This window comes from Cynocephalus volans, chromosome 12, assembly GCF_027409185.1.
Source record: "Cynocephalus volans isolate mCynVol1 chromosome 12, mCynVol1.pri, whole genome shotgun sequence".
Classification (NCBI taxonomy): domain Eukaryota; kingdom Metazoa; phylum Chordata; class Mammalia; order Dermoptera; family Cynocephalidae; genus Cynocephalus; species Cynocephalus volans.
In genome coordinates this window covers 78,468,706-78,480,784 of record NC_084471.1, presented here as the reverse complement: position 1 = coordinate 78,480,784, position 12,079 = coordinate 78,468,706, and the positions used below count along the sequence as shown (strand labels likewise).

General features: G+C 42.1%; 1 protein-coding gene across 1 annotated transcript in view; it reads right to left on the bottom strand.

Moving 5' to 3' along the window:
* Positions 1-10,492, bottom strand: part of SLC2A13 (solute carrier family 2 member 13) — a 317,237-nt gene extending 306,745 nt beyond the window's left edge. Inside the window, exon 1 of the mRNA XM_063076095.1 lies at positions 9,717-10,492. Within this exon, the coding sequence (XP_062932165.1) occupies positions 9,717-10,275 (559 nt within the window). The 5' untranslated portion in view covers positions 10,276-10,492. The remainder of the gene's footprint in view (positions 1-9,716) is intronic.
* Positions 10,493-12,079: the final 1,587 nt, after the last annotated feature.

Genomic DNA, 12,079 nt, shown 5'->3' with positions numbered 1-12,079 from the left:
CTGGCCATAGAGAAAATTTTCTGACCTACCCTGCCTGATTGCAGGTGGTAAGACCGCCACTTCAGGAGGGGTCTTGCCCCATACCTGAGAGGAAGGAATGCTGCACAGAAAGGCCAAGAAGCATCTGAACCAAAGGGCCTTGCTGGGTTTCCCTACTCCATCTATTTGTATTAGATCATACCCTTTTGTACAATTACATTTCTACACAGTTGTCCTGCTTCAATCATGCCTACCCAATGAAACTTTCATAACAACCCAAAAGGACAAGGTTCAGAGAGCTTCCAGAGAGCTGAACACAAGGAGGTTCTTGAAGGGTGGCACACCCAGGGAGGGCATGGAAGCTCTGCGCAGCCATCCCCCACACCTCACCCTATGAATCTCTTCCATCTATAACTTTTGTAATATCTTTAAAATAAACATGCAAACGTTAAGTGTATCCCTGAGTTCTGTGAGCCGCTATAGTAAATTAATTGAACCCAAGGAGGACACCAATTTATACCCAGTCAGTCAGAAGTACAGGTAAAGCAATCTGGGGCTTGTGACTGGCATCAGAAGCGGGGGGCAGTCTTAGGGACTGAGCCCTCAATCTGTGGATTCTGATGCTGTCTTTAAGTAGATAGTGTTGGAACTGAATTGGAGGATACCACCTGATGCTCGAGGCAGAACTGCTTGCTTGCTTGCTTGCTTGCTTGCTTGCTTGCTGGTGGGGAGAAATCCCCACACATCTTTGTCGGAAGTGTGTTGAGAGAGTATAGTGGGAGTCACTGAATTTGTGTTTTTTCCACCCATTATGTTAACATTAAAATCTAATAATAACCTCATTTCTCTTGTTGTAAAAAGGTATTAGAGTGATGGTGGAAGTGGCTACACCTAAAAACAAGAGTTAACATTTAGTGATAGCCTGGTGTTCTTACATGCATTAGCTCATTTCATTTCCAAAGCAACCCTATTTCCTAAGTGCTGTTATAACACTCATTTTAGAGACTTGGAAACTGAGGCACAGAGTGGTCATTTGACAAAGGTTACACAGCTTGTATGTAAATGTTTAACAAACATTGATGCTTTACTTTGCCAGGCACAGTGAAAGCACTTTGCAAATATCAAATCATTTAATCCTCATAATTCTCCTACAAGGCAGGTGTTATCCCCATTCTACCGGTGAGGAAACTGAAGCACAAGAGATTAAGTAATTTGACACAGTCACCTGGCTAGTACGCAGCTGGCCATGGTGTGAGCCCAAGCAGTGTGGAGTCAGAGGCCTCAAGCTTAATCACTATGTTTCTAGTATTCAATTATAGCAAGATTCTGTTAGGTATCACTTTTATGCATTCCTTGGTTTGCTACACATGTAAAAGCTTAATATGTAAAAAGTATGGTACTAAGTGCAGTGGGAGAATACAAATACAATTAATAGCTAATTACCTAACCCCCAAGAGTTTCTGGTCTACTGGTGAGATGTGAGCCACGCTCAAAAAAAGATCCGTCACAAGGAATAAAGTAGTCAAATGTCATGCATGTGGTTCTGAGAAAGTGCTGACATTTAGCAGACGCCACTGAGAAAGATTTCATGATAAAGCTGGACTGGGAATGAGGAGCAAACATCCTATAGATACTTAGCAACATGTGACTGTGCTCTCACATCTGTCTTCCCCACAGACTTAAGTCTTTTAAGAACAGGGACGATTTTTATCTTTGTCTCTCTAGCACCCAGAATCACCATCACTCAGTAAATAGCTATGAGACAGGAGGTACAGGGAACAGGGATAACACCTGCCTTGTAGAGGAATTGTGAGGATTAAATGATTTTGATATTCGGCAAAGTAAAGCATCAATGTTAAACATTCACAAACAAGCTGTGTAACCTTTGTCAAATGACCACTCTGTGCCTCAGTTTTCAAGTCTCTAAAATGAGTGTTATAACAGCACTTAGAAAATAGGGTTGCTTTGGAAATGAAATGAGTTAATGCACGTAAGAACACCTGGCTATCACTAAATGTTAGCTCATTATTAGGTGTAGCCACATCCATCATCACCCTAACACTGTTTTACAACAAGAGAAATGAAATTATTGTTAGATTTTAATGCTAAAATGGTTAACAAGTAGTACAGAAAAGCACATTCCAAACAGAGAGAATACTATGAACTTAAAGGGAAAAGACAAAAAAAAGCACTTTTTACATTTTAGTTGCTGCATCAGAGGCAGGACTTTTGTGTTGTCCAACTCCTGGGGGCCCCGTATTCACTGTGTTCCTTTTGACTGCACCCCCTCTAGGGCAAATACAGTGTGAATGGACCCCCCTGCAGCAGTGTAACACAACAGCCCTGATTACAGGCATCCATAGCAAGGGAAAGAAACGGTCCAGCCAGTTTTGCTTTCCTCCTTGTCACTCCTTGATACATGTCATGGAAGTGTTCTTGGAAAACTCAGAACACTTACAAGTCTGTATGAGGAGTCTTCAAAAATTTATATTATCTTTTAATTCCATTTTTCCACAAACTTTTTGAAGTACTCACATTTTAAAAGTAATGTTCAGGGGAAAGGATAGCCTCTTCTACAAATGGTGGGAAAACTGGATATCCACATGCAAAAGAATGAAGATGGACCCTTAACTTACACTATATACAAAAATTAACTCAAAAACAGATTAAAGACCAAAATGTAAGACCAAAAACTCTAAACTCCTAGAAGAAAATAAAAGGGAAAAGCCTCAAGACATTGTATTTGGCAGTGATTTTTTAGATATGACACCAAAAGCACAGGCAACAAAAACAAAAAGAGACAAATGGGACTACATCAAACTTAAAAGTGTCTGCACATCAAAGGAAATAATCAACAGAGTGAAAAGGCAACCTATGGAATGGGAGAAAATATTTGCAAATAATGTATCTGATAAGGGAGTTAATATTTAGAATATATAAGAAATTTCTACAAACTTAACAAAAACCTGATGAAAAAAAATAGGTAAGGGACTTGAATAGGCAATTTTCCAAAGAATATATACAAATGGCCAAAAAAAGCATATGAAAAGATGATCAACATCACTAATCATAACAGAACTGTAAATCAAAACTCACATCCATTAGGATGGCCACTTTCAAAAGAAAAAAACAAGCATCTTATATGAAGTCCCTAAAGTAGTCAAAATCATAGAAATGGAAAGTAGAAAGGTTGGAGGAGGGGGAATTAATGTTTAATAGGCAAAATTTCAATTTTGCAAGAAGAAAAAGTTCTAGAGATCTGCTGTGCAACAATGTAAATAAACTTAACACTACTGAATTGTATACTTGAAAACGGTTAAGATGGTAAATTTAATATTATGTTTACCACAATAAAAAAAATTATGCTAACACAAACATGTAATGTTCATGTGACATAGCATGGTAAAGAATAAGTGTGCCAGTTTCAGGGAGAAGTGTCACAGAGTGTCACACAGACAGACTGAAGCAGATTTCTTGGGTGTAGACTCTGGCTCCACCCAGTAGTTTTGTGACCAGAGAAAGTTACCTTTCCTTCTGCCTAAACATCCTTATCTTAAAATAAATTAAGATAATAGTATTACTATGGGTTACTATGTGAATTGACATATGCAAAATGTTTAGAAGAGGACCCACTCCACAAATCTTAGGTAATATTTCCAGGTCGTGGGCAGCTAAAATGATTGCTAATTCACATTCTGCCACAAAGAGTGACTGCCTAGACTCCTCCCAGCGCAGGACAGGAAGATGCTGAAGTCAGATAAAGAACAATACCTGTGCCACCACTCAGTGGCAACCTACTGTCACACTTGCTGTGAAACAAGGCTCCTGCCATGTGGCTTTTGACACATACTGCAGATCATACCATTTCAAACAGTGGTGCTAATATTTAATAAAAAGCCTAAATAGAAAGCGTGTAATACTCCCAACTTGAGTTTAGAAATACCTATAAAACTTTTTTTCTCTCTACATAAATTCAAGGAAATTAAGTTTTAAATGTGGAAAAAGTTTAAGGATTTTCTAGTGAGTACAGATATTTTCCTCCTGACAAAAGAAATTTTGCTATTAGCAACAGCTACTGTTAGAACAAAGGTGTTCCAACTATTTATTGATTCTGATAGTCAAAGGAAAAAGAAAGGTAAGCAAATGAAAAAATTTGTAGACAGAAAGGACATACAAAGGAATCAAGTTAAATCAGAGAAAGGAAAAGAAAATCAGACTCGTGCTTTTGGGTAAACATGGCAAAGATTGCTTGCTATTTGAGTTCTAGTAGCAGGTTCTATCTGCATCGTTAGAGGTTTCAAACTAAAGACATTAGTATGAAATCAGTTAATTTTGTGTTCTTACTTTGAGCTTACAATAAAGAAAAGGGAAATATGGGCGAATGAAAAAGAGCAATGTTTTCTATAGAAGCCGCATGAACGACTTCATATAACTCATGTTAACAGCCTTATGTCATCTTACTGACAACTCACTTGAAGAGGGTGTTGCAACACTACTAGGCAAACATAATTAGGTAATAATCCTCACTCTCGCCCTGCAATGTCAATCCCTATACCACCAGACAGAAAAGGGGAGGAAGAGAACGAAACTGTTAAAGTGAATAAAACAAGAAAATAGAAAAAGTCAAAGGTAGCATTATTTCACATGTCAGTTTCACACCAGTAGGGAGCATAAACCCAATAGAGAAACCTGCTTTAAAAACAAACAGAAAGAATTTAGAGGGAAAAATGTAGAAAAACAAATTTGACACCCCCCCCCAAGTAATTTACATTAGCTTATTAACTATTTGAAAATCTGACTGCTTCTGGCTAACCAGGCTTGTCTTAAATAAAATTCTTTATTGACATTAATTTCAATAAAGCATGATGTTTTGATCAAACAAGATGTTACATTTGCTTTATATTAAGAAATAAGACTTCAAAGGGATGTTTGAAAAAAGTGTGGTATTTCTAAAAATATTACTCAACAGGCCATAATATAGCAATTACAAGCTATAATATGCAGCTAGAAATTGTGTTCCAGTAGAGAGAGTATTGAAACAGAGTGTATCAGAGGAGAAACTGATGTAAATCTAAGACTAATTCAACAAATCCAGTGATGAATAAATTGATATGTCAATGCTCTGTAAAGGTTTTGAACATTGTTGAATATCATAATTTAGAGACTTCCTGATATTACCTACACAGACAGTAAACCACCACTTATAATGAACAGTAGAGTAAATGCCACAGCAAAGAGGAAGGGCTAATTTGTATGCTTTTTGGCTGATTGTATACTTATATGCTAATAGTGAAAACAGTACTGTGTTCTTGTAATGTGCCCTTTTTATACTATTTTTTGTGTTATGCATGAGAGATATAAGGTCACAGAAAATAAAATAAAGAAAACCTGAGCAAACTCACATTCCTTCTATCCCACCGTGACTAACCAAACTTTAAAACCTTGACTACCGGTACTATACTGCTAAACAAATACCTCCAAAATTGGATCATGAAAAAAAGTACATACAAAATGAGATTACCCCATTAGAATACAATGATTTCTGGGATCAAAAATTTGTGCCCTATTTGAAATTTGAATCTTATGTTTAAAAATTTCAGGTGGTCATGATAAGTAGGCAGGGACAACGGAGAAAGTCTGGTCTTGGGATTCAGGTCAAGTATAGGAACTAAGTAAACAAGAGGAACCAAAGGATCCTCTAGTGACACAAAACCTAAAATAATGCCCTATTTACAAGAGGCACTCAATAAACTAATTTTGTTGTAACTAATAAAGAAAACTGAACTCTCAAGCCAAACCAAATATGAATACTCCTGATTTTTTATCCTTCCATCTTTTACTATGTGATTCAATTAACACAGATTAACAACTACAATCTCGTGCTTGGTATCTATCTTTTTCAAAGGTTTCTGTTGAAGGGCACACTGACTCTTCCTGTCAGAAATTCACGGCCACATGCAATGCTTTATCCATCCTGTAATAACTATCTCAGCAAAGGATTTCTAACACTAGAAATTTCAAAGAGGCAAAAAGGTTTGAGGAAGAAGGTAAAAGAGTTTAAAAGCAGAATGGGAAAAGAAAAAAAAATTTTTTAAATCAAAGTCAAGGGATGTTTTATCTGATTATATTATTTACAGTTAAAAACCTCCAATGACTGCCCTGCGTAAGCATAGCCTCATAGACCCTATTCAGCCTAACCCCCCAAAAAACATCCCAGGCTCATGACCACCCCATCACCACCCCTCACTCACCTATGCTTCAAACACTGCTTTGATTTTTCTGTGCCTTTACACCTGCTGTTAACTGCACCTTCAATGCCCAGTATGGTAACAGAAAGAGCAAAAAACTCTTTTGCTTTTTAAATCCTGACTTTCTATCAGTGACACTGTCGTTTAGCTGGTGTTAACGGTTTCCACATCCACCAAATGGGGATGTTTCACAGGATTAGGAAGATTAAATGAGATAACATATGTAAAGTACTACCACTGTGCCTAGCACATAGTAAAGCAAGAAATAAGCATGACCCAGCTCTGTCTACATCATTTACATTATGTGCTGAACTCCTACTCACTCTTCAAACCCCAGTTTAAATACCCATTTCTGTAAAACCTTCCTTAATCCTGTGTTCTATTTACTCTTCCCAAATGAATCAATTGCCCACTCTTCCGTGTTTCCTCTGACACTTTAGAGAAAACTCCATTGTACTGTGTAATTGCTTATGTGTCTTTCTGCTCCATTATAGAATGAACATCCCTAGGTGGGATTTTTATCTATTTAATTACCGCCTACCCCAAATCTGACAGAAGGAAGCTTAGTTAGCATTTGTTGAATGGATAAATGAATGACTTCATTAAACTATGACAACTAAAACCCTTATGTGGCCTTTTCAAACATTTTGATAATGGACTATTTATGTTTTTAAAAGAACAATCCTATCTTAAAGTGGTACCTTACCTGCAATAGAATTTCTTTTAATGTTTCTGCTCACCATTCATTCATTTATTCAATAAGTGTCTCCTGTGGGCCAAGAATACATCCTAATTGCCAGTGAACAAAATTAACCAAAATCCCTGTCCCCATGGGCCTTATATTTACCACAGATAAATTTGTGGAGGAAAGAAGTTACCACAGCAAACTTGTCTGAAAAAGGTACAAGCCACATTTTGTTATTCATCAACACTTACTAAGTATCAAAAGGACGAAAACAACAAAACCCTGACCACATATAAAATTTAACTACTTAAAAAATGACAGTATGAAATTAACCCAGATTGTGTCCCTCAAAAATGCTCATCCTGGGGACCCATTTCCTTGTAGCTAAAAATAATTCTTGACTTCTCTTTGTGAGCCTTAAGGATTTTACATGTACAACTACATGCTTTTTGCACAGATCCTAATACAAAGGTTTTTTTGTTTGTTTGTTTTTTAATTTTGTTTCTTAATGTGCCTATCTCAAAGCCTGTTGTGACCTTAGAAGATTCATTTTGTAATGAAGAGGGCTTTTACAAAACTTTGCATTAGGGTTTTTATTCTGTGAGGGGTGTATTCCAGAAGTGAGATAGGCCACACCTGGACTGAATCAGGACCATTTCCAAACTGAGCCTCATTGTTCAGCCAACCAGGCCAGAGACCACAGTAAGAGGCTATAAGAGGGAAAGGCCCCCACGGTTCTTGCACACCAACATTTCCTATCTAGTCTCCTGCTTTATCCTTCGTTGTATCCACCTTGTTCCCCAAACATGCCCTAGGCTTTCCTTCTTTATCCATTCCCTTGCTGAGGTCCTCTCTTCATTCCTACTGTTAAACTGGTCCTCATGTGTCAACATGTCATTTCCATCAGTAAGAGCTTCTGGCTTCCCTCTGCTGGGGATAACCATACCCTCTCTGAATTCTCTTATGGAGCTTAGCAAGTTCTACCTTGCTTCAGTCCCATCTTGCCACCCTTACTGGAGTATAACCTCTCCTCACTGTTCTCACAACGTCTGGAAGGAAGGGGACCCTACACACAACAGGGGCTCAATTTTCCCATCAGATAAAAGAGTGACATAATACCCAGATTTTTATCCCATGTTTGCCACAGCTGAACACTAGGAAGCTTTATTTCGAGATTCCTCCAAACATTATTCAATTTTGATATCACAAATAAAGATTCGGGTTTACTGAACAAATCTTGCTACCTAAAAGTATGTCATTTATGTTAGAAAAAAACAAAAAGGTCTGGGTGTCACAAGCAGACAATGCTGAGGATGCTAAGAATCCTGGTCCAGTCATTTGACTTTAAAGGGAGATTATCTAATGAAGGGTCCTGACGGCACAGGTTGTTTCCATACAAAGAGGTTTAATTTCAGCTGAACTTTTTTGTCATTTTGGACTATATGTGCTGAAATTGTACTGACAGCCTTGTCCTGTTTCACTAATTAACAGCATAAAAAACAAAAGGTCAGTAGACAGAATTTGGATACAAAGTGCAGTGAGCTGGGTTTTAGGCTCATGGTCCCTACAAGAGGAGTTGAATAAATGAAGTCGGCTTCCCCCTTGAGCCATCAAGGTAAAAGGGTAAAAAAACATCAAACAAGTGGCGAATGTACAAATCAGCAGCAGCCCCAGGTTTAAAGTGCTTTCATCAAGCCCAGCCACAGGGAAGAAATACTTCACAGCACCCTAAGGGAAACAAAAAACTGAATTACGAAATGAAACATTAAAAAAGCATCAGCAGTGTGTCTTAGAAAAACTACTAGTGGGATTTAAGTCACAACCCACCACTTGCCCACAAAAGTACGTTCTAATAATACCAAGCACATTCCAAACAGCTTCCTCTGCCACAAACTTGCCAACTGTACTTCCCCTGTTCAGCAACCAGGCTGAAAAAAATCAATGCCAGGGGAACCTTACTCCCTGCCCCCCTTTTTCTTTCTTACAGTAAATTGCAAACATCTATCTTGCTGGGCATTTATCCACAGTTGGAGTAGTTCCTAAATAAATTTAGGAAGTGAACATGGCCTTTAATAGATAATTTGGTGCCCAACTGGAATGCAGGAGAAGCAAAAAAAAAAAAAAAAAAAAAAGGAGGGGGAGAATGGGTGAATATGGATTCCAAGGAAAAAGTCAGAAAAACAGAGGAGCAAGAAATTCATTTGGGAAAAGGACGGAAGTTGAAAGGCAATACAAAAAGCTCAAAAACATGACTCTTAGCAGTGGATCACTTAAAAAGAGAAAAAGCACAGAAAGGAGAGAAAATACTCCATCTAAAGACAAACGACTAGAGAAAGGAAAAAGGGGAGAGGTAGCAAAAAAACAGTTTTATAGTCCAGAATCACTTAACTAAAAATGATCTTACTGTGACTTTATGACTGGGTGCCGGGTTAAAAAGAAAACGACAGAGGGTGGCAGTGGAGAAATAAAGAGGAGGAGTGCAAGAAAGTAGAGACCCTCGGAAGCTCAAGGAGAGGCATCAGGTTAGGCTGGATCAAGGGAAAAGCTGGTGATCAGCGGCACATCTGGAAGTGCTGAGGGGAGCAACCACCACGCGGACTGACTGGTCGGTGGGCGATGGAAGATTCCACGTGGGCTCGGGGGGCGAACCCACCCCCCCGGGGGAGCCCTAGAAGCGGGACTGACAAACAGCTGGGCTCCGGAAGCAAGAAAAGTGGAGGATTCTCGGGACCCGGCGAGACCCGACAGGGACCCCCAGAGGAGCAAAAGGGTCCTGGGTCAAGGGCGGGACGCCTTGAACTCACCGATGCCGAGCCCCACGACCAGGCGGCCGACGAGCAGCGTCTCCTTGTTGTTTGCCGCGGCCAGCACCGCGGAGCCTGCAGTGAAGAGGGAACTGGCCAGGAGGATGGCGGCGCGGCGGCCAAAGACGCCGTTGAGGGCCCCGCCGGCCAGCGCCGAGACGGCGGCCGCTCCCACCGTGCTGGACACCAGCAGCTCCTGCCACAGCGCGTCCAGGCTGAGCTGCCGCTTGAGCAGCAGCATGGCCCCCGACACCACCCCGGTGTCATAGCCGAACAGGAAGCCGCCCAGCGCGGAGAAGACGGCCACCACGTACACGAAGGCGGGGGTCTCGTCCTGCTGGAACTGCCGCCGCGCCGCGCGCTCCAGGTCCCCGACGCCGCCACCGCCGCCCGCGCCCGCGCTCTGCAGGCTGGCGCTCGACTCGGCGGCCGCCAAGAGGCTGCGCTCCCCGGCCGCGCTCGCCGCGTCCGGCTCCTGCTGCTTCCTGCGCCGCTCGCCCATGAGGCTGCTCAGGCTCCGCAGCGTGTACTCCACATTCTCGCTCGCCTTGCGGGACATAAGGTAGGGGCCCGGGGCTGCCCGGGGGGACGAGGCTCCGCGGGCCGGCGGTCTCGGCGGGCTGGACAGCCCGAGCCGGCGGGAGCAGCCGCCGCCGCCTTCCTCCTCCCGGTTCCCTCTCCGGCTGCCAGGGCAGCCGCCGCCCCCGCCGCTCCGGGGAGAAAGTTGTTGCCCGCCGCGCTCCGGCGCTGTGGAGTTGAAGCGTAGCGGGTCTCACTCCAGACTCACGCCCAGCGCCTGCCGAGCTGGCGCTGCGGAGCGGGCGGGAGGCGGGGCCGCGGGTCACGTGCAGCCCCGGGCTGGCGGGGCGGGGTCGCAGAGACGCCCCGCCCCCTCCATGGGCGGGTCCAGGCTCAGCGCGCCCTGGCCCCTTACACCCCACGCTGCCGGTGGGGTGCGACCTCTGACCTAGGCCCTTTCATTTAGGGCTCTGGCACTTTTACAGAATTAACACTGGCTTCCGGGCTGCATCTGGGGAGCAGGCCAACGTGGGGATGCCAGATATCTGGCTTCGAGACTGGGAAAGCCACCTACAATATTTGTACGGTTTGGGAGAGTAAGAAGAGAGCCCCTAAACCAGCCAGACTTGCCTTCTCACACCCTGGGGATTGCCAGAGCAGGAAAGAGCCTGGGAAAAATATCCTGGTATGGCGCACACAGCAAGTACCCTTCCTTTTATAGTATTGTGACATTACCTAGTGTGGTCTGTTTCCCTGGCATTAAATGAGTTTGTTCTGGAGCCATTCGGGACCGTGTAGTCCCATTTCTATAACGAGTTGTCTCTCCCACTGTCAGTCCCTCCTCAATTTGTGCTTATTTTACAGGCGTGGTCCGTCTTGATTCTTTGAAGAGAAAGATTACACATCTCCCCAGGTGAATCCCAAACCTCCTTTCATGGATCTCTGATGCGTAAAAGAAAATTCACATATTTACATTCCACTCTTGTATAACCAAGTAATTCCCACTGATAGAAAATCCAAGAATCTGATGCGTGATTCGGTAGGCAATCTCCTCATCCCTCCCTCAACATGCGAACCACGAGGAGGGATATCTTCTCCCCCCAGATATCCCAACTGTTACCCTCCCCATAGAAGCGCTATTTTAACTGCTTCATTTGCTTGAAACAAAGGATGACATTAATTGCAACCATTTTTTTAAATTGCCAGTGTCGGTTTGTTTGGATTTTTTCCCCTTTGATTTAAATATTTTGTAAATTATTTCATACAGTTCCATTTCAGTAGAGAAAGATGACTTTGTCCCTCTGATCTGCTTTCGTTCTTCGGTCTGAGGACACCAGGTAAAGCATCGCAGGATTCTATTCCTACAGTTCCAGTGCTTCCCTTTTTTTGAGCAAAAGATTTCTTAGCGTGGGGCCTATTTTTCATGCAGTCTAGAACTTTTTCCTTTTAGAGAAAAATATTTTGTCCTCTTTGCTTCAATAAAGTTACATTAAAATTTGTCAAGATTGCTTTCATTTGGATTATCAGTCATGATTATCTCCATAATGCTGCATTTTGCTTTTCAGCAACAAGGAAAAATGAATTAATGAGCTCAGAGGGTTTAACTGTTTAAATTGTTGTGTGGCTTTAAAGCAAGGCTCTACCATCAATCCCAGGGATCAGTTAAACAGAGAGAGCCTTTAGCTCTGGCGCAATGAACTCTTTAATCTTCAGACCTTAGAAAAGCTTCAGGTGAGAGCGCGCCTTTTTCCGTGACGACTATAGTACTGCGCCCCCTGGTGGTAAGCCTATTCACATGGCTTCTGAAGAGAACAGCTTCCAAGATGAGAAGGAGCTGGTACTGT